Here is a 22,215-nt window from a genome sequence, read left to right on the forward strand (position 1 = left end):
GGCCCACCCACACACGGGACTGCATTGTGTGTGCGGGTCACCCAAGAGACATGAAGCCCCAGGAGGTCTTGGGGCTCCCCCTCTCCAGGGGGAGGTGGGGTGGCCTTGCTAGAGGCTGAGCAGGGGCAGCTGCAGGTGCTGCCTTGGGGTCACCCAGCCTGTGAGCAGGTGCAGACCAGGGTCCATGCTTGCAGGAATGGCAGCAGCCCATGCTCCACATGGAGTTTTATTTCTCTCAGCTATGAAGAAGCAGGCAGACACCCTGAGCCATGGCACCCGGGACCTGGAACTGTGGGGCTCCAGTGGCATAGGAGGAACCTCTCCCACACACGGGTCCTTCCCTCCACGGTCCACAGACAAGGCAGGATACCGGGTATTTAGCTACAAGCAATGGAAGTGATGGGGACCAATGTGAGGTCTCACCGGCGTCATCTACAATGTCTGTGGCCCTAGTCTCGGGACCCTGCATCATACAAGACAGGAGGGGAGTTTCCACTGGCGGAGGACTGGCCTCGGCACTCAGGCCAGACGTGGATCTTGGGGGCCTCTGGCGGCGTCTCGGCGAGGTGACAAGCAGAGCACCCTCTCTGGAAACCTGGGACTTCCACTTTCCTCCCATGGGTGTGAAGGTTGCCTCCCGTGGGTCTTCAGCCTCCACACCCGTGCTCCCTACACCACGAGCCAGTGGCGGAGCTGGAAGACAAGGGGCCATGTTCAGAGCAGTGGTGCAGGTGAGCATGTGAGTTCCCCACTCCATGAGCCAGTGGCACGGTTGGAAAACAAGGGTCGCCCTCCCACATGTGGCCATCCTCACACACGTGGTTACCTCTCACATGTTCTCGCCCCCACGTGTGGCCATTGTCCACAAGTGGCTACCCTCTCATACATGGTCACTATCCCTCCTAGAACCCAACCTGGGCCCTCCAGCCTCCCTCATGGATCTGCTCCAGCATCAGACCCCTCAGTGCCTGTCCACTCCACCACCCTGGTCTCCCTGCCCCCTGTGGTCTGCAGCAACTTCTGATTGTCCCCATGATGTGGCGGTGCTCTTGGTGATCCTATGTTCACACTGTCCATACACACACAAAAAGGGGTTCAGCCCCCTGCCTCACAGGCACACCGCATATCACCCCTCACTCCGTACATCTCTGTTCGTGTTGTCCCCACAGCCTGGCTTCCCAGAGGCCCCAGTCACACCTGGGACCTGTGCCCTCCATAGGATGCGGCCCTTGCCCCTTTGCTGATTCACATCCCCAGAACCCTAGGACTCACCGTGAACTGGCGCACCTCCCCTCTGTCCACCAGCACATGGTCCTTCTCAGGCGCAATGGCATGGGCCAGTTTCTAGAAGAGAACAAGACCGCTGCCCACTAATATATGGTGGCTCTAGAGCAACAGCCCACTTGGCTCTGGGACTCCAGGGAGAGGCCAAATCCAGGCAGAAGCATGATGAAGGCCAGCCCACAGCATGGGCGCAGCTCCCAGAAGCAGCCACCTGGCTGCCTGGGAGCCTCTGAACATTGAGCCTTCACTCAGCTGAATTCAGCTGGCACAATGGCACCCTGAAGACTCTCCTGCCTCCAGCTGCAGCAACACAGGCCTGTTGCAGTGCAGATGCCTAGGACTGCCCTCCTAAGCTGCCAGGCTGGCCCAGGGGCAGCCCTGGCCTCATGCTGTGCTGGGTCTCACACGTGGCAGAGTGCCAGAGGGCCCAGCACGGCCTTAGGCATGGATGATCTCCAAGCAGGCCTGGCCCTCACCCTGCTGGAGTTACAGTGCAGGAGGTAAACAGAGAAGGGCTGTCTGTCCTGCTCAGCTGCCTTTTTCACAGAACGCAAAACCCAGGAGTACGGAAAAGGCCTGGAACCTGCCCAGCCCCAGGACCCCCCAGCCAGAGGTGCTAGAATTCCCTGGAGGGTCCTGGGATCCCTTACCGCACCCTGACACTGTTCTCTCCATCCTCACTACGTTGGGGTACACACAGCACCCACAATGAATACAAGCAGGCTGCAGCAGTGGTCTCTGTGTTAGGGACCTCGCCTGATCCTCACCCCAGGTGACCGTGTTAGCAGATGACCAGGCCATTGGGACAGAGCCCTCCTGAGGGGGACCGAGGACCCTGCCCCGGCTCTGTGTGACCTGGGCCACAAGAGGCGCTCACAAGAGGGCTCTACAACCACCTTGTTCATGGTTGGCCACAACTGTGAGTAATGGGTGCTGCTGGTGACCACACAGATCACAGGTCCCGTGCCAGAAGATACACAGAAACAGATACAGGCTCATGGACACACCTAGATACACAGACCCACGCAGGACTACAAACAGGGCTGGACATGCCCAGACACACCTGGGCACACACACGCCCATGGACACACACACACACAGATCTACAGACACACACATACAGGCCCACAAACATGCACACCCACACACGTCCACAGACACATAGACACACGGGTCCTTGGACACACACACACACACACTGGCCCACAGACACACATACACAGGCCCATGGGCACGCACACACACAGGTCCACAAATACACACACACACACAGGTCCACAGACCCACACACAAACAGGCCCAGTGACATACACACACATGCCCACAGACACATAGACACACGGGCCCTAAAACATACACACAGGCTGAAGGACACACACACATGTACTGGCCAACAGACATACACATACACAGGTCCATGGACATGCACACACACAGGCCCACAGACACTCACACACATACTGCCCATGCGCAGAAGTGGGCTGAGGACACCTCCCGATGCTCTCGGGGAGACCGCAGGGCGAGGCCCAGGCACACACCCACCTCTCGAAAGGACCCGGGCAGGCTGCAGAACTTGTAGGCTGCATACACAGGCACCATGACCATGGAGGACAAGGCAATGGCCCAGCCCAGCGCGTTGGCCCAGTTGGGGAAGACATAGGCTCCGTAGTGAGGAGGTTTGAAGGTCACGATGCTGACCACAACCACAAACTGAAACAGAGCAGGAAGACCTGTGGCTGCCTGAGCGGCTGGCCTTGTGCAGCAGGTGGCTGGGTGGCTGTTGCTGCCTATAGTTTCATCTGGGGGCCAGAGCAAAGCCGGCAGCTTGTGGCTTCCACGCCCCGCAACCTGGAGACACCCTGTGAGCGCTGGGACTAAGGGGATAGAGCCTACTGTCACGGGGACACTATGTGCCTGCCCAGAGCCCACTCCACGGGGACGTTCATGTGCCTGCCCAGAGTCTACTTAAGGGCACACTATGTGCCTACCCAGAGCTCCACGGGGAGCTACACATGATGGGTGCAGGGAGACCCTTGAGAGGCAGCTTCCTGCCTTCTGGAGAGTTCTGTGCATGCAGTTCAGTCACTCAACATGTAGTGGCAACATGCACCATTAGCATGACAGGCTGCAACCCTACATGTGTCCTATGTACCTGCGTGTGTGCTGTGTGGCTGAGTGTACTGTGCAAACTGACACATGCTGGTACCTACCAGACATACCTGTGCTGTGTGTCCACACGCATGTTACCTGCTCACAGTGCAGTGTCCACACGCGTGCTGCCTGCTCACAGGGCAGTGTCCACACGCGTGCTGCCTGCCCACAGGACAGTGTCCACACGCGTGCTGCCTGCTCACAGTGCTGTGGCCCTTTGAATGTTCTGAATCTCTGGCTAATAGGGATGTCTTGCAGGAGAGGGATGGACGCTCCTGTGTTGTGTATTTTCATGCCCAGGGATGCTAAACAATGGGCACATCCCCATGTGGTTCCTGGGGCCTGGACATAGCCACCACGTAGACCCAAACCTGGACATAGCTTTGGTGTGGTTCTAAGCCAGAGCACTGCTCGTCCTGCTGCTGTGGTGGATCCAAAGGCAGGCCACTACTGTGTGGGGGTCAGCATGGTGTCCCTGGATCCCCCTCCTTCCCCAGGGCAGACACGACTGGCATAGGACTTCTCGGCCTCTCCAACACAAATGCACAGCCCATGGCAGGGCTCACCAGGTCTTACTCTGGCCCAAGCCCACGTGGGTCACTGTGATTTTTTCTTTTGGGTGTAGAGGGCAAGAGGGGAGGCTCCTTGGAAGTGGCCAGGTTCTAAAATGATGACCACTGTGCAGCCACCCTGTCCCAGCTATAGCTTCATGTGGTGAAAACCAGAGAGCAAAAGGCACAAGGTGGGCATGAGGCAAGTCAGGCACGAGGTGGGCACAGGGCGGAGCAGGACGCGCATGGGGCAGGTTGTTTATGAGGTAGGTCAGGCAGTATAGGGCAGGTTGGACATGGGGGCAGGGTAGGCACAAGCAGGGTAGTCAACGAGTAGGGTAGGCATGTGGCATGCACAGCCTCGGGCATGCACAAGGCGGGGTAAGCAGTGATGGGACAGCATGGTGATGAGGCAGGGCAGGCATGGGGTGAGTATGGGGTGGGCAGGCAGCCGCAGAGTCCCTTACCAGCAGGAAGCAGGGACTGACCAGCTTCCAGCACAGCCGCCAGTACAGGCTAGGCCGCTGCCCGGTCATCTGCTTGATGTCATCGCTGAACTGCCCGACACCTAGGGAAAGCAGCTCTCACTCATGGAGGAGCCCCTAGAGCATCTGATGTTCTAGTCTAAGCCAGCACAGGAGAGGGCTCGGCCCTTTCCTTGCCTGGGTGAGGCTCAGCCTCAATGCCAGCCAGTGGGGCCTCATGCACACTTCCCCTCTCCACTCAGCAGCCATTTCACATGCCCCAGCCCAGCCCAGCTGCCCCGTTTGCTCCAGCATGCCCCCACCCAATCCAGTCAGCCCCTGCCTGGTCCAACCTTCACTCCACCCAGTCCAGCATCCCTGCCTAGTCCAGCCTGATGTGTGATGGGCACCGCTCCCCCAATCTCCTCCCAACCCACAGCTCCGCCCATCCCTCCCAGGCCCACAGCTCTCACTCATGGAGAAGCCCCTAGAGCATCTGATGTTCCAGTCTAAGCCAGCATAGGAGAGGGCTCAGCCACTTCCTTGCCTGGATGAGGCTCAGTCTCAATGCCAGCCAGTGGGGCCTCGTGGCCAGCAGCTGTCACCTCACTGGGGACCAACGAGGGCCCGCACTTGGCACATGCCTGTGGCCCTCTGCCCATGTGCCAGCCCAGCCTGGCCATTGCCATGGCAGCCACAGCTCGCATCCACCTCTTCCCTGGATGGCTTTGCCAAGGAAGGAAGCAGAGGGTGAGGGACGGGTCATCAAGAACTCACCGTAGAACCAGGCCACCCCGATGGCTTCGATGAGCACCCCGAACAGGATGGATGTGCCAGCCGCAAAGTGGTCCAGCAGCGTGAAGACATAGATGCCGCCCTGGAGAAAGGGGGTGGGGCCTGCTCAGCAAGGCCTGCCTTGCCAACAGGTTCCTCCTGCGGACATACTAAGCCATGGCAGAGCCGGGCAGGTGCTATGTCTGACCATGGTCACTGGGCCTAGGCCACTCGCAGCCCCTGGAGAAACCAGAGCAGGTTCCCATCCCCACCCTGGGCTGCAGGAGCATGGAGCCTCCCCTCTGGCCCTTGGCTGCAGAAGGCGACAGCTGGGGAGCTGTCCAGGTGCTGAAACTGTTTCATAGGCCGCCTGTGGGTTACGGGGGATGGGGTAGGGTGGTGGGGATGCTCCTGGGAATTCTGGGCTCTGGCCTGAGAGCAGCACCAGGCACCCTCGCCCCCGGGGCCGCACACCTACATCCACGTGGGCTGGAGCCCTGGACGTACATTGGTGACACAGAAGAGGGACAGCAGGAAAGTGGCCAGCACAATGAAGAGCGTGAAGAGCTTGCGGTGTCTGTGCAGCAGCCGAAACTCATCCACAAGCCCGGTGATCACCGACTCCATCCCGCCCATCTGCAGGGCACATAGCACGGGACACCTGGCACCCACTGGGATCCGCACAGGACTGACTGTCACAGCCCTAACACTCAGCATCTGCCCAGGACCCAACCAGGACTGCCTATCACAGTCCGGCACCTGCCCAGGACCCAACCAGGACCTGTTCATCGCAGCCCAGGATGCCTTGTGCCCACTCAGGACTTCCTGTCACTCAGTGGTCACGTGGAGCAGGAATCCAGCCGGAAGCTGGGATGCAGGAGTCCCCAAGGGAGGACAGCCTGGAGACAGGGCTTCCTTCTTAGGGTGCCACAGGTGCCAGAGGCCACAGGGCTGTGATATGACATAAACATTGTCTGCTGCCATCTGGGACAGATGGACACTGGTTCCACAAGGTCAAGCCCTCCTCAGCAAGAGTCCCCCATGATCTGGTGGAGACCACCTCTACCCACAGGACACACATTTGCTGGGGCAGGGACACGAGGCCGGGGGACTTTGGACATGCCCACAGAGCTGGCAGGGCGCCCTTGGTCACTCACGGCACTGTCGATGCCCAGGGTCAGCAGCATGGTGAAGAACAACACAGCCCATGCCGATGAGAGTGGCAGTGTGGCGATGGCCTCTGGGTAGATGATGAAGATGAGGCCCGGGCCTGCAAGCACGCAACACAGCTGCCCACCTCGGCCCTTGGGGACCTGTGCCAGGTTCCATGGGAAGCCAGGCTGCTAGGCAGTCTCAAGGCTGACCCATGGCCACAGCCCACAACTGGCCCCAAAGCCCTCAGCACCTCACCTGTGCCTGAGTGCCATGTACATCCACAGCCTTGTACCCCTCCCTCATGCTTTGAGAAACACATGTAGCAAGGTGTGGTGTGAAGTGTGGCAGGTGTGTGGCAGGGTGTAGCAAAGCATGGTATGGTGAGTCAAGGCATAGCATGGCAGGGGAAGGCGTGGCAGTGGCAGTGCAAGTGTGGTGGGATGTGGTGCGGTGAGGAAAGGCATGATATGGCACGGCAGAGTAAGGTATGGTAGGGTGTAGTGTGGTGAGGCGTGGTGTGTTGGGGCAAGGCATGGTATGGCATGGAAGGTAAGGTGTGGCAGGGTGTAGTATGGTGGGGCACAGCAGGGCAGGGTGATTGTGGTGTGGCAGGGCAGGGCATAGCATGGCAGGACGAGTTGTGGAAGGACCAGTGGGGCAGGGCAGGGCAGGGTGGGCCATGGTGTGGCAGGGATAGGTGTGGCAGGGCGTGGTGAGTGGGGTGGCGCAGGGCAGGGCAGGGTGGGGCGTGGTGTGGCAGGGCATGGTATATTGCGGTGGGGCAGGGCGGGAGGCACTCACCATCCTTGGCCACTTCCCGGATGGGCACGTTGTGTTTCTGTGCCATGTACCCCAGGAAGGAGAACACCACGAAGCCGGAGGAGAAGCTGGTCAGGGAGTTGATGGCGGTGGTGACAAGCGCATCCCTGCGAGAACAGACAGGCTGTGCCGGGCCCAGCCACAGCTGCAATTTCCAGTCATTATTCCCAATTTCCTGCTGGAGGCTCTGCAGTGTGCCGCGGCTCTGCTGCCAAGTGGGAGCAGAAAGACTGCCCCACCCTCCTCACTGCAGAGAGGAGGGAGGGTGCCAGGAAGGGCACCTAGAACCAGGTGCATACATGGCCCCCAGACCCTGCAATCAGGCAAATGCTGGGGGTGGATGCAGCGAGTCCCAAAGCTGCATTTCCCATGACCCCTCGGGGTTCTTGAGCTGCATCAGGGGACCCCAAGGACTCTGGGCCTCCCTAGTGGAGGGCCAGGCCAGCAGCACACAGGGTGGGACCTGGGCAGGGGTTCCTGGGACCAGCCCCCATGCCCAGTCCAGCCAGTCCCTGCCTGCAGTGGTCTCTACCAGGCACTGCACACACTCTGTGCCCTGTGTTGACATCCTCATCATGTAAAAGTGAACACAGCCATAAATGCCAGATGCCTCACACGAAATTCTGCTTCTGTTTCTAGAAGGCTCTGGTGTCCATTTGGTGGCTCACAGGTGTCTTGGGTGGCCTGGCCAGGTCATGCATAGGGGAGGGATTGTGCTCCCAAGGTGGGAGATCCTGAGAATGCAGGGATGGGAGGGAAGGCCCACAGAGGGGCCTGGCTGGGTTGGAGGGAGTGAGAGGGCTGTCCTGGGATGGGGTTGAGGGGCTGCCAGTCCAGGTGGTTCCTCTGTGAGGTGCCACACAGGCCTCTGTAGCCGGAGGTTCACGACTTTGCTGGCAGCTGCCACAGGGAGCAAGCATTTGACAACTGCACCTCACCTCAGGCACAGGCGCTAAAGCCCTGGCTCTGGCCTCACTTCCAACTCCAGCCCCTGCCCTGGCATGCTTGGGCAGACACGTCTTACAGCTCACACACATGGACCACGCAGGTCCTGCCCCAGCTGTAGTGGGCGCGTGGGTAAGAGGCGGGGAACAGGGATCTGCCTGTCCATTCTGGCCTCCCCAGGCCTCAGATGGCCTCACAGCTTTACAAGAGGCCCTCACTTTCCCTTCCAAAATTCCATGCCCAGCAGCAGCCTTCTGTGGGGTTCACCTGTAGCAGTTGTTGGTGAACTTATTGTAGCTGGAGAAGGCAATCAGCACCCCGAACCCCACACCAAGGGAGAAGCACACCTGGGTGGCTGCATCTATCCAGACCTGCCAGAGCAGAGGGGACGGTTACACACACACCCCACAGGCCCCCAGAGACCTGCTCCCTCACATACATGCACCCCACCTGCTTCCCACTGGGGCCACCTCTGCCCTGGGCCCCTGCCCTGCCCCTCCCTGGGGGACCAGCTCCAAGGTCCAGATCTTCCCTGACCCCAGCACTTGATGGTGGGAGGATCCACAGCTCGTGGCACACGACTGAGGCTCCGTGTCCCAGTCAGCAGCCCTGACGGCTACGCAGGGTGCTGGACACGCAACCACAGAGCAGGGCTGTGCCATGCACAGGCCCATCTCAGCACTCCTGAGGGGGCTCACGAGAAGGGGGCTTCCCCCTGCCTGAGCCCACAGCAGGCAGTGGCTCTATGGAGGGACAGGTGTGCTCCCAGGTCAGGATCCCCACAAACTCCTGGCCCAGGCATGCCCCCAAGGAGAGCAGGCTGGAGAGCACTCATGGCAGGTGGGGACTCACGGATGCCTCGCAGAGCCGGTGGAAGTCGACACTCAGGTACGCACTGATGCCATCCATGGCCCCGGGTAGGGTGAGGCCCCGCAGCAGCAGGGCCGTGAGGACCACGTAGGGCATGGTGGCTGTAACCCACACCACCTGGGGAAGGGGCAGCGTCAGGGGGTGGCCTGGACAAACCAGCGAGGCCACACCACAAGCACAGGACAGGGAGGGTCCATGTGGTCAGAAATGCCGAGGGGCCCCAGAGACACGCGTCCTGTTCCTTCCATCTTGGCACATGCTGCAGCAGGCGCTGCCCACTGGGTGTCCCTCCAAGCCAGCTGCTGCATGCAAGCCCTACACAGCCTAGCATGACCCACCCTTGCTGCCCTCCCTTCAGGGGAGGTGTCCCCTTGGGGCTGGCCAAGGCTCCTCACCTTCCCCGAGGTCTTCACACCTTTCCACAAGCTGAAGTAGAGCAGCGAGATGACCAGCACCAGGCACGCGGCCAGCTCCCAGCGCGGGGGGCCCAGGTCATCAAGGCCATGGCTTTGATGCATATGCAGTACCCCACGCCTGCAGAGGGGCAGCAAGGGGGTGCTAAGCAGCCACTGGTCATGCCAGGAAGACCTCCATGGAGAGAATTCTGTGGCCTGCTGGGGTCCCACAAAGGACCCAGCCCTGGCCCCTAAGCTGCAGGGGGGGCGGGTACCATGGAGGAAAGTCACAGCCAGGGCAAAGTACCCTGGTGTTCCCAACAGTGTGTAGGGGGTACCCCCTGAGCAGTGCCACAGGACGCCCGGGTGCCTGTGCTTCCGACCGCTCCATGGAGGACATGGGGGTCCAGACGGGGGCAGGGGCCTTCCCAGCTTCCATCAGTAGCCACGTGTGGTCCCTGCCCTCATTTGAGGGCATCCACCCTCCTGGGCAGAGTAGGAAGCCCAGCAAAGAGTACTTGCAGCTGATCCATCACCTAAGAGCCTGGTGACCGCCTGGGCCATGCAGAAGAGGGCAGTGGCCAGCAGACAGCTGACAGCTGCACAGGCTGGCCCTGTGGCCAGGCTGGCCACAGAGGCGGCACCCCTATCCTGGAGAGTAGGGAACCACATGGTAGACGCAGAGGCTACAGCTGGCACTGCAGGGCAACTGGCAAAGCCACAGCCTGCAATGCCTGCATCCAATGCAGTTCGTGTGCCAATGGCCCCACTTCCCATCTGGCTCCCTGCTTGTGGTGTGGGAAAGCAGTGGAGGACGGCCCAAGCTCCAGGTCCCTGCATCCACACGGGAGACCTGGAAGAAGCTCCTGGCTGCGGGCTGTGGCCGGCACCTAAACAGCAGATGGAAGCTTGAGCTATCTCTCCCCTGTTCCCTCTAACTCCAACTTTCAAACCAGACAAATCTTGAAAAACAACAACCCAGAAGAGTTTGTTCATTCTGACAGTGGGTCAGCTGGGCTCCCTGTCAACAAGCCTGGCTCTCATTCCAGCAGCCATGGGCCATGAGGGGATGCGTGGGCCCCTGGGTGTGTTCCGCATGCAGCATCATGGTGCGTGTGGGTGATCTCAGAGCCACCATCACGGCCCTGAGAGGGCTGGGAGCAGGGCCACAGGCCGCACACCCCAGCAGGCACAGTGCATGGTGCGGGTGGTGGGCAGGACCCCCTAGCCACTTGGGACAGGGTCCTCCAGTTCTCCCCTTCCTCTCGCTCACACCTGGCTGAGCAGACGCCTGCAGGTCAGCGCCACTGGAACCACAGCTCCCACAGGCCCTGGCCCCTATCACCCTATGGGTTCTGCCTGGAGTCCCTTCCGAGGCCTGAGGACACGTGGGAACCACAGAGGGGGACCCGCCAGCCCAGAGGCATGGCCTGGCCGGGGGTTGAGCATGGACGTCCACGCAAGGTACACTGGGGCTGCTCCCCCCCCCCCCCAGGAAGTTTCTGGAGGCCTGGGAGGGTCAGTAGCCTAGGAAAGGTCAATCCCCCCAGTCCGGATGCCGACAGGTCCGTGAGGGTTAGGGTTATGGGCCTCGTTAGACGGGTGGGGAGGCCGTGGCACAGAGAGGGTCAGCGCTGGGATAAACGGCCTGGCTGTCTCCGAGGTGCCGCCAAGTGCGCTGCGTCCGGAGGGAAGGGCCTCCCAGTCCCAGCCCCCGCGACAGTCGCCCGCAACGCGGGAAGCGCCTGGGAGAGCAACCAGAGCAGGGCGACCGAGGCGCTGTGGAGACAGCCACGCCTGCAAGAGGAGGCTCCGCCCACCGCGGGGATGGCACACCCGCCGCAAGGCCACGCCCATCGCGACTCAGCCACACCCTTCCCAAGGCGGCCCCGCCCACCACAAGGCATTCTGCACTGTGATCCTCTTGTGGGGGTGGAGGAACCAGGATTAGGGCTGTGGGGAGGGAGCGGGGGCTTGGGTGCAGGATTCCGCCCCTTTGCCCCTTACTCGAAGTACTCGGCCGCGGGCGTGGTGGCAAAGGCGTGGCTGGCGTTGCCCGGGGCGTGGCTGGCGTTGCCGGGGCGGGCGTCGGCGCAGCTCGGGCTGTTCCAGCTGTTGTTGCAGTGCGTCCAGGGCAGCTCGGCCGTGAAGGAGGAGAAGAGGTAGTGCAGCGCCCAGGCGATGATCACGTTGTAGAAGAAGCCGACGTAGAGCGAGATCAAGATGACGCTGAAGCCCACGCCTGTGGCCGGAGCGAAGGCTGGGGCAGCGGCTGGCGGCTCCGCTCCCCCACGCCTTTGGTCACCCAGGGGCTCAGAGGCCACAGGGCCCAGGCCTGATGGCCAGGCTCAGACAGGCCACCCACAGCCTCTCAGGGTCATCGAAGGTCACCCAGGGACACCCCTGTCCCAGGGTCCCCTGGGGCCTCCACAGCCCATTCAGACCAGCCCAGGCCACCTGCACTGCCCAGCCATGTCCAGCAGTGCCATCCAAAAATGAGCCGGACTATCCATGGCCTCCTGCAGCTCCCAAAGCTCCACTGCCCAGGCAAACAGCACAGTCTTGATCCACTCAGGAACATCTGACCTGCACACGAGCAACCAGGGCCTCCCCAGACCACCTGGGGGGTGGTGAGTGTTTGATCACGCCCTGAACAGTGTCTGTCCAGCCAGGACCAGATCACCCTGTCCCGGTCTGTCCCCCAGGTGGACTTGGTCTGATTCGGTGTCCAGGAGCCACCTATGGGAGATTCCTCAGCCTCTCTTTCCTACACTGCTTAGAGCACTGGATGCAGGGTCAGCAGATGGGCTGGAGACCACGGGCTCCTGGGCCCCTTGTCAGGGTGCCATGAGGCAAGCGTCAGCTCAGGGCAGGCGTGACAGGGTCTGGGTGTCAGGGTGACCTCATGGGCGCTATGGGAGCAGTGTCAGCTGACGGGCAGGCATGACAGGGTCTGGGTGTCAGGGTGAGCCCGTGGGCACTGTGGAAGCAGTGTCGGCTTGGGCCTGAGGGTCTGAGACCTGATTCCGCTCTGCTCCTGCCAGGGCACCGACTCAGGCTAGTTTGGGGGTCTGGGTCTCTAATAGAGAGGCGGCTCATATGGGGATGGAGGAGGGGACACCTGGACAGGTGAGCTGCTGGGCACACACCTGCGGTCGGCTGGGTATCTGATTGGGTTCCGGGCATTGAAGTGGAGGGACAGGTGACAGAGGACTCGGGAGGCATGTGGTTTCTAGAAACATGGGTGGGATACAGGATGGATGGATGGATATGTGTTGTTTACACCTGGACAGATGAATGGTAGGTTCTAGAAACACTCATGAGCGACAGGATGGGTGGGTGGTGGGGAATGTAAGAACAGGTGATGGACAGACATATGAGATATAGAGACAGGTGGATGAGGCAAGGGTGTGGATCACCCACTCATAGACAGACGGCTGCTCCAGCTCACCCACGACTTGACAGCACAGTAAGTGAACTGCAAGCCAGCCTCACCGGGAAGGGGACCCTGTGCCCCAGCCCTCAGCCCGCAGACCACTCAGGGAGTCCTCTGCCCAACAATACCCTGTGGAAGGGCAGGCTGCGCACAGGCAGCAGAGCAGGGCTGGGCAGCCAGCAGCGTATGTCGACCCCAGTCACAACCTCTCCATCCCCATATGTCCCCGCGTCCCCACATCCCACCACATGTCCCCATTCATCACCTTTCAGCAGGGGGCAGATCTTCCACACGCCAGCTGCCCCTTCCCTGTTGAACTGACCCAGGGCCAGTTCCATGTAGAAGAGTGGCATCCCCGCGATGACCATGAAGAGCAGGTAGGGCACCAGGAAGGCTCCTGTGGGCAGCACAGTGCCGGGGCTGCCGTCCCTCTCCATCGGCTTTGCCCCACCCTGACTTAGTTTCCCCAGAGCCTTCAGACTCTGGCTGCTGGCGGAGGCTGCAGGGGGCTCCTGCCCCTCCCCAGCAAGGCGATCTCTGAGTCCCTGCTGCCCCCTAGGTGAACATGGGAGTGAGAGGCCTGGAGCACCTCAGCGCTGCCTCTGGGTCATTCACTGCCCTTGCAGAGGCCTCATCCTGTTTTCCCTGGCATGGGCAGTGCTGACCCACGCTGCAGAGATCAGGTGGTGTGGGGCAGGTGGCCCTGAGGACATGACAGGAGTTGTAGGAAACGTGACTCCCAACGCACTGGCAGACATGGCCATGGGCCGGGTGCTGGGTTTGGGGGTCCCCACATCTCAAGTCTACCAGAGGCACTGCTCTGGGCCTCTAGGCAGCTTCCTTCCCCACCCCTACTTCGTTGGTTCCCTGGTCTCACGTTGCCTCCAGGCTCCCACCAGGACAGCTGCGTCCACACCACCGTCCTCACCCCCAGCCCAGCCCACACACGCACCTCCACCGTTCTTGTAGCACAGGTAGGGAAACCGCCAGACATTGGCCAGGTCCACGGCGAAGCCAATGACAGAGAGGAGGAAGTCGATCTTCTTGCCCCAGGTCTCACGCTCTGGAGCCCCGATGAGGGCAGAGTGGGTGAGCTGCACCCCATTCTGCTCCTTGACCAGTGTCAGCTCCACGGCCCTGGGGCCCGCGGCATTGGGCTCCCTCATCAGGGCCGTGGTGGGCGATGCGGGAGCCACAGAGCACTTGCTCATGCCGACGGGCTCCTGGGACTCCTTGACTGGCATTGAGCAGAAAAAGACACACGTAGGCAGAAGCTTAGCAGGCAGGGCTGTGGCTTGAGGCACACCTCGGACACAGCCAGGGCTGGGGGAGCCGTGTCTGTCCCCACTTCAATGACAAGGCTAACTGCCTTCATAGCGTTCACATGTTGCCGGGCCCCGGGCATCACAGGGGGCAGGGCTTGGCAGGGTCTACACCTGCGGCTCAGGCTGGGTCCCACACTGCCAGGGCAGAGTGTGTGTGGGTGAGGGGGGCAGGCAGATTTACAGGGGGGGCTTCTTTGAGCTGCACCACCACTTTCCTGCTCTGTTCACACAAGTGCACACAGGCACACAGGTGTGCATATGTGTACTCAAATACACGCATACCCATAGACACACCCATGCACACGGCTCAAAGGGAGCAGCTGCTCTGAGGTGCGCCCTCCTGGAGTTTGAACACAGTGCCCTTCCCTGCGTTCACTACTCAGCGATAAACCCCTGTGCCTCCAGGACGCAGCTGCTGGCAGGTCCACAGGGCCTAAGGGAGGGCCGAGCTCACCCACTCTGCCTCCCTCCACGGCCCCGGAGGCGTACCAGGGCCAAGCCCTCGGCCCCAAGGCACCAAGCAGGACACAGAGGTTCCTGATGTACTCCACCCGCCTCGGGGGCCTGGGTGCTCTGACCTCACCTCTAGAGCCCCCACTTCCTGTGTTACAATCAGACCCAGCACCCCCTTCCCAGCAGACCACCCCGCTACCTCTGGTGCAGACCGAGCGTGCGGCCACGCTCCGCACCCGACGGCAGCTGCTGCTGTCTGGCGCCACACTGGCCCAGCCTCCAGGGTTTTCGAGGGGGCGGCGCGCTGGACCCCCCATCCCGGCCTTACCTGTCTGCCCGCTGCCAGAAGCGATCAGCTCCGCACCACCCAGGGCTCCAGCTCGGCCGCGGGGCGCGGTCGCGGGATCAGAGCTCTTATCAGGTCGCCCGGCCGCCCCGCCCGCCGTCGGAGGCGCCCCCTCCTCCCCAGCTCCGCCTCTGCTCCGCCCCGGGTGGGCGGGAGACGAGCCCAGGACGCGCCCCGCACCGCTGGAGCGCCGGGAGCGGCGGTGGCCTCGGAGCTCTCCGCCCGAGGTCTCGCGCGTGCGGATCTCCCGCACCCAGCCGGGCCCTTGCCAACAGGTGGGGTCTCCGCCAGCACTGCCCCACGCACAGGCTGTATCCTTCGGGGATCAGGGCTCGAGCGCCCCAGCAAGCCAGGAAATTGGAAGTCATGGTGGGGAGCCCGACAGCGAGGGCACCCTCTCCGCAGTCCCACCCAGTCACTGATCCCTTCCCTGCTGTCCTCCCGTGCCCCCGGAGTATCTCTCCAACCCGTCCACTGTCTGCGGGTTGGTCCTAGCTGCCCGGCTGCGTTGCGGCCACCCTGGCCTTCTGCAAGGACTGGCGTTCTCTGGAGCCCGCTCTTCCCTTTCTCGAATCGCGCACCCGGGATCTCAGGGCACACGCATGCCGTCTGTGGAGACACGGGGTACCTGCGTTGCTCGCAGCCCGGTCGGAATCCAGGGATTGCGATGGCACTCACATTGGAAAGCGCTTTCCAGGGCAGGCCTGGGCAACCAGGACAGTGGATGCCACTCTAGTGCGAGTGAAGCCTGAGTCCTTCTTGGTAGAGACCGGGCAAGACCGACCTGCCTATTGCGGGATGGGGGGTTGGGGGGGATGGAGTCTGCAAGCTCCAGCGCCAGGGCCAGGTGCAGGAAGCCCGTTGCACCACAGCTACCCCTCCCGTGATCCCTCTCTCCCTCCTTGCCCGTTGGAGCCCTTGTGGACTTCCTGGTCCCCTGGTCCCTGCTACTGTCTCAGCCTCACCGTTTCCCCAGCCCCGAGGCCAAAGGTCTAATGCAGGCAGATCTGAGCCCTTGAGGGCAGCTCCCAGCTGGCTTTGGAGGAGAGTGTCCCCCGTGTGACCTTAACCACCCACTGCTAGCATCCCAGAGGCTCCCAGTGCCGAGGAGGGAGGTGGCCACTGGCCTTCCGCCATGGGCACAGGAGCTGGCACCCAAGCCGATGTCCACTTGAGGAGGAAGCCCGCAGGGACCGCGGGGAGGGTGACCACTGAGCTCCAGGGAGGCCAGCCTCCGGGGGAGGGATGAACCTGTGACCACATCCTGGCAGGGAACACGGGCCTCCATGATCCTGCTCCCATGCCTGTCCCTGCCACCTTCTGACCTCTGCCGGCCCCTGACTGAGGGTGAGGGGCAGTGGACAGAGCCCCCAGATCTTGTGCTCCCACCGCTTGCGCAGGCAGAGCCAGTCAGGCTGTGAGTTGATTCAAGCTGATTAAATGGCCGACCTCAGCGTGCCCAGAGCTTGCGCCTAAATGCCAAGCCAGTTGCATTGTGGGTACGGCTGCTCTAGTCGTACTGACCCCAAGCTGTGGATGGAGAGAGGAGTGGCCTGTGTTGCTCCAAAGTGCCACCTCCTCGCCAGGGCTGTGCTGGGCCCCATTACAGGTGCAGACACCCACCCAGCCTGGCCAAGGCTGTGCTGGGCCCCGTTACAGCTGTGGACACCCGGCCAGGGCCAGGGCTGTGCTGGGCCCCATTACAGCTGCAGACACCCCCTACCTGGCCAGGGCTGTGCTGGACCCCGTTACAGCTGTGGACACCCACAGATCCTCCTCCTGCCAAACACTGGGGCGAGCCTGCAGGGCCAGGCAGGGTGTAAGGACGTAAGCCCCCCCATCCTTCCAAGCCTATGTGAACAGGAAAAGGAGGTGGGTCCCTCATGGTCCTGCTGAACCCCTGGCCCAGGCCACACAGGGTATGCACACAGACTTGGCACCCCAGGGAAACCAGGGGTCTGGTATCACAGCCTTGCAGCTCACTGGAGGCCAGGATTGTGAGGTCAAGGAGAGGGCAGGGCTCTTTCCCTTGACCCTGTGACTGACAACTTGGCCTCCCATATGTCCCCTAAACCTGCGGCCCTGAACTGCCTGTCTCCACTTCTGGGGGCTGCAGATGCGTGCCCCAACAGCTCCTGACCTTGGCCTCCCTTAGGTACCCTCCAGGTCATCTTTGCACTGGTGGCCTTGGTCCACTCGTTTGCAGATCCATGTAGGGAACAGACTGGGAGTCAGGCCTCCAGGACTTCCCTCAGCGGCAAGCGGTGCTCTGCTGTGCCTGATCGGCCTGATGGGCATGTGGGTGGCCAGCAGGGCAGTGGCCAGGGCACATGACATGGCTTATTGGGCCTCGGGGACCCCTCCCCATGCCTCACTCCTGACCTGCCTCCGGCTAGCTCCGCGGTGGAACAGATGAGGAGGGCCTGGAAGGGTGGGCCCCAGGTCTGCAGGGCACCTGTCCCAGGGCATCTGCTCTGAAGAACTGCAGAGAAAAAGAGATCTTTCATCAGCTGGTTCACTCCCCAAAAGGCCCCACAGCCAGGACTGTGCCAGGCTGAGCCAGGTGCTCAGTCTGCCACATGGGTGCAGGGGCTCAGGCTCCTCGGCCGTCAGCAGGGAGCAGCTGGGGTGTGGGCACTGCGGGCTCAGCCCGCCGGGCAGGGCACTCTGTTGGGGGAGCTTTCCTGTAGTGATTGCGTATCTGCTGCCAGCTACTCTTCCAGGTGACTGTCCTCAGGTTCCCTGGAAACAGCCCAACTGGAGTGTTTAAGCTGGGATGCTTCACCTGCTCTGCGGTCGCCTTGCTGGCAGTGATTGGCAGCTGTCTGTCCTGCTGTGTGGCGCTGGCTGAGATTGGATGATGGCTCCCATGATGATCCCGCCCCGGCAGGGGTCCTGAGCGGGTAATCAAGTCCCGGAAAGGGAAAGTCCAGGGTCTGGGGTGCCAGATGCTGACCCAGAACAGCACTAATTCCCAGCCTTTCACCGTCGGTCTGGCTCACCGGGGATCAGCACGGCCGCTGCTCATTGTCAGCACAGTCAGAAGGCAGGCTTCAGCAGGGTGCTTGGTGACCAAAGCCATGGCCAAGGGGATGGGAGCCAGAGCTGAGCGACAGGCACAGGACCAGTCTGCCAAGCAGCACCAAGACCGGGGATGGCAGGCAACTGCTGCAAGGACACAGGATGTGGGGGCAGCCTCCCCACAAGGGGCCCGGAAGGGCCGAGCGTGCTCCCTCCATCTGCCTCAGGAAGCCTCTACCGGGCAGCCACCTCCAGGGCAGGCTGGGCTCAGGGCCCTGCACACCCTCCCTGTCGCCTCTATGCCAGACCTGCAGCCACAAGCACCCGACATTAGTCCTCCTATGTGGGCTGGCACTGTGTGCCTGGCCAGTGAGAACCAGCTGCAGCCCAACAGCCTTGGTGGTCCTGGCTGGAGGAGGGAGATGGGCAGAGCCAGCCTCCCCTCAGTAGGGTCTGCAGGTCCAGGGTGAGACTGCACAGTGCTGTGTGTGTTAGTGTCTGTGTGCCTGGACACTTTGGCTGTGCATGCATGTGCCAAAATGTTAATGCACAAACAAGTACAGTGAACAGCTAAAATTTGCAGCTGTTCACATTTTTTATAGATTTATTCATTTGCAGAGGTAAAAAAAAAAATCTAACCAGCGGTTCACTCCCTGAGGGTCACAGCGGCCAGGGCTGGGCCAGGCAATGCCAGGAGCTTGGCATTCCACCCAGTCACCAGTGGCAAGGGCCGAGCACCTGGGTCAAGTGCTTTAGCAGGAAGCTGGATGGGAAGTGGAGCAGCTGGAATTTGAACCAGAGTCTATGTGGGATGGCAGGTGGCAGCTTCACCTAGCATGTTACCACACTGGTCCGTTTAAATGCCTAATTAAGTAAAGAAACGGGCACCCACCCACACCTTCTTCCACCCCCAGGCTCAGTGCAGCACCAAAGCCTGACTTTCTTAAGTTTTGTTTCTAGATTTATGCATGTGTGGTGTAGCAAGTTAAGCCTCAGCCTGTGGTGCTGGCATCCCATGTGAGCTGCTCCGCTTCTGATTTATTGCTCTGCTGGCCAACTTGGAAGCAGCAGAGCATAGCTCAAGTCCTTAGGCCCCTGCACACACGGGAGACCCGGAAGAAGCTTCTGGCTTTGGATTAGCTCAGCTCTGGTGACTGAAGTAGTTTTGGGAGAAAACCAGAGAATAAAAGATTTGTATTTCCTTCTCTCTGTAACTCTGCCTTCCAAATAAAGATAAATAAATCTTGTAAAATAAAGATTTTTGTTTTTTATTCGAAGGGAGAGGTACAGAGAGGGGGAGAGACACGGAAAGGCCTTCCACCTGCTGGTCTTCTCTCAAATGGCCGGACAGCTATGGCTGGGCCAGGCAGAAGGCAGGAGCCGGGAACTCCCGTGGGGCTCCCGCCGGGGTGCAGGGCACCAGCATGCCTGGGTCCTGCGGCAGCGAGCACCGGGGACCCGCCTGCTTGCCTTCGGAGTTCGCGGCCTAACCCGCTTCCCTCTGATATTTTCTTGGACACACTGTTATTTGGATAAGTGATTACTCTTCAAATGCCTGAGGACTTGGCTGGCCACGTGAATGCTCCTTCTGTTTTCTCAGACGGGCACCTTGCATCGACAGGGCGTCTGTTTGCCCTTTCATTAGTGTGCGGAGTGCATCAGCCGAGTCATTTAAGACGCGCTGAGGCTGGCGGCCGGCGCGGGCCACGGCCGCGGGCTTGGCACAGGTGGTGTCGGGGGAGCCGCTGAGCAAACAGCCCACAGGCTTGGCCTCGGCCCTCCCCGCGCCTGCCGCATCCCTAAAGGTCTCGCGTGTTTGCTCTGCGCTGGGAGAGGCGTGTTTAAATCTCCAAGTGTAATTGCATGACCCGCTTTGTAGACTCCACCTAGACCCGGCTGCACGGTGGAGGGCACGTGCACACTTGCAGGTGGGCGGCTGTGGTCGGGCCCACGCAGAAAAGGGCATGGTGCTGACTGTTGTCCACGCCCTGCCAGCCCAGGGTCCGCACCGAGATCCCGGTGTTGTGCACGGCTAGCTGGTCCCAGCTGCCACATAGGCGATGGCTCTGCTGTGGCTGCCATCGGCCTTCCTCCTGTCCGTGAGCTCTCCACGCTGCCGCCTGCAGCCCGGCCTGCCACACAGGTATGCAGGCGAACACTGGCCGCCTTGATCCTGACGCTAACCTGCTGAACTGTGCAGAGTGGACGGGACTCAGGGGCTCAGCATGCAACCTGGGCTGATTAGAAGCAGGGCCGGGGCTCAGGCCCCGACTGGGCACTACCGTGTGAGGGGCAGGTGGGCCCCTCTCATCCCATTACCACACTCCTTCTCCTGCATGACCAACCAGTGGCCTGGCTTCCTGTACCTGAGCCAGTCCTGGACAGAGGCACTGAGGCAATGGGCACAGCGGCTGCCTCTGGCTGCTCTGCTGTGCCGAGGACCACTGGCAGGAAGTGCTTCACCAGGGAACGGCTGGACCAGAGGCTGATGGGACCCCATGCCCCATAGCTTCCTGTGGCTCTCAACCCAAGTGAAGGGACGACTAGGATGTCCCCCCTCCCCAATGCTCTGCTGCCTCAGGAGACACAGTGACCCCAGGCCGCCCTACTCCTCAGGAGACACAGGACCCCAAGCCATATCCCAATCCCAGGAGATGCAGGGACCCTGGTCTATCCCCCCTCAGGAGACGCAGGGACCCTGGTCTATCCCCCATCCCAGGAGACGCAGGGACCCTGGTCTATCCCCCATCCCAGGAGATGCAGGGACCATGTGGCGACTGTAGGATACTGCATGGGGACAGGCACTGTGTGTGCTGTCAGCTCACAAGCCCCTCTTCCCTCGGGTCAGGGTCGGCAAAGGTGAATGGGTGACCCCTAGCTATGGTTCTCACTTGGCCTCAGCCTGGGCCCAGGTGGCTGCGGAGACTGGGTGGAGGGGCGGGCACCTCTGCTGGCTGGAAGGTCCGCAAGCACTGAGGCTGAGGCACAGGAGGGACACGCATGGAGGCACAGGAGGGACACGCGTGGAGGCACAGGAGGGACACATGTGGAGGGCACAGGAGGGACACATGTGGAGGCACAGGAGGGACACATGTGGAGGGCACAGAAGGGACACGTGTGGAGGGCACAGAAGGGACACGTGTGGAGGGCACAGGAGGGACACATGTGGAGGGCACAGAAGGGACACGCGTGGAGGCACAGGAGGGACACATGTGGAGGCACAGGAGGGACACATGTGGAGGGCACAGGAGGGACACATGTGGAGGCACAGGAGGGACACATGTGGAGGGCACAGAAGGGACACGTGTGGAGGGCACAGGAGGGACACGTGTGGAGGGCACAGGAGGGACACATGTGGAGGGCACAGAAGGGACACGCGTGGAGGCGCAGGAGGGACACATGTGGAGGCACAGGAGGGACACACATGGAGGGCACAGAAGGGACACGTGTGGAGGCACAGGAGCGACATGTGTGGAGGCACAGGAGGGAAACGCGTGGAGGGCACAGAAGGGACACGTGTGGAGGCACAGGACTTTCTGCCCCTGGTGCTTGGAGGCCTCTCCTGAGAGGACCTCAGGGTCCTGAGCCAGGGTGCTGCTAGACCCTGCAACCTGGGCTGGCCGCTTGCCAGAGGTGGCTTCCGGCTCAGCTAGCTTTACCTAAGAGCGCTTGAACAAACCTGCCCTAGGCAGCACCTGTCAACCATGTTCCTGTGGAGCCCACAGGTGGTCCTGCCAGGTGATGGCTCAAGCTGTGTCGCCCCTGCTCTGCCGAAGTGGCATCCAGAGCCTACCAGGACGCCTGTATGGCACCCCTGGCTTGTCCAGCCCCAACCTTGGCTGGCATCTGTGCTGCCCCTGCTCTGCTGAGGTGGCAGCCAGGGACTACCAGGACGCCTATATGGTGCCCCTTGCTCTGCCCAGCCCCAGCCTTGGCTGGTATCTGGACCAGGATGCAGCAAAGGGAACATGCCTCGGCCCCTCGTCAGCAAACACGTGGCTCCTGAAGACGCTGGGGCTCACCTGACCCCAAGGAGGCTCAGCCCTGACAGGCCGGGCTGGGGGGGACTTTCATTGCTGGGTCACCCCCAGGAGGCTATGCTGGCCAGGACGTGCACCAGAGTACCCTGCAGGTTGTAGCGAGCCTTGTCAGCCACTTCCGCAGGCACATCAGCAAGAAGCAGAGCATCCAGCGGCAGGTTCATCTGCAGCACCACCCACGGACCC

At 61.4% G+C, this 22,215-nt stretch overlaps 1 protein-coding gene across 1 annotated transcript; it reads right to left on the reverse strand.

The window, feature by feature from the left end:
* Positions 1–669: 669 nt before the first annotated feature.
* SLC6A3 (solute carrier family 6 member 3) lies at positions 670–22,193 on the reverse strand. The gene is made up of 16 exons (XM_040977318.1): positions 22,115–22,193; positions 14,951–15,232; positions 13,797–14,081; positions 13,110–13,241; positions 11,416–11,650; positions 9,409–9,547; positions 8,996–9,130; positions 8,411–8,514; positions 7,181–7,305; positions 6,382–6,494; positions 5,732–5,860; positions 5,228–5,327; positions 4,454–4,554; positions 2,827–2,994; positions 1,273–1,344; positions 670–693 (listed from the first exon to the last, which is right to left on the reverse strand). Exons 1-16 carry the CDS (start codon positions 22,191–22,193, stop codon positions 670–672), a joined length of 2,223 nt encoding a protein of 740 aa, XP_040833252.1.
* Positions 22,194–22,215: the final 22 nt, after the last annotated feature.

Source organism: Ochotona curzoniae, unplaced genomic scaffold (genome assembly GCF_017591425.1).
Source record: "Ochotona curzoniae isolate NIBS_2020 unplaced genomic scaffold, NIBS_Ocur_1.0 contig_2754, whole genome shotgun sequence".
Taxonomy (NCBI): Eukaryota; Metazoa; Chordata; class Mammalia; order Lagomorpha; family Ochotonidae; genus Ochotona; species Ochotona curzoniae.

Excerpts from the sequence above, each read along its gene's own strand:
- SLC6A3 (XM_040977318.1), bottom strand. The coding sequence starts at position 22,193 with ATGAACCTGCCGCTGGATGCTCTGCTTCTTGCTGATGTGCCTGCGGAA. Across the intron at positions 11,651-13,109 it reads GATCTGCCCCCTGCTGAAAG|GCGTGGGCTTCAGCGTCATC; the intron begins GTGATGAATGGG and ends CTCCGGCCACAG. Across the intron at positions 9,548-11,415 it reads CCCGCGGCCGAGTACTTCGA|GCGTGGGGTACTGCATATGC; the intron begins GTAAGGGGCAAA and ends GCCCCTCTGCAG.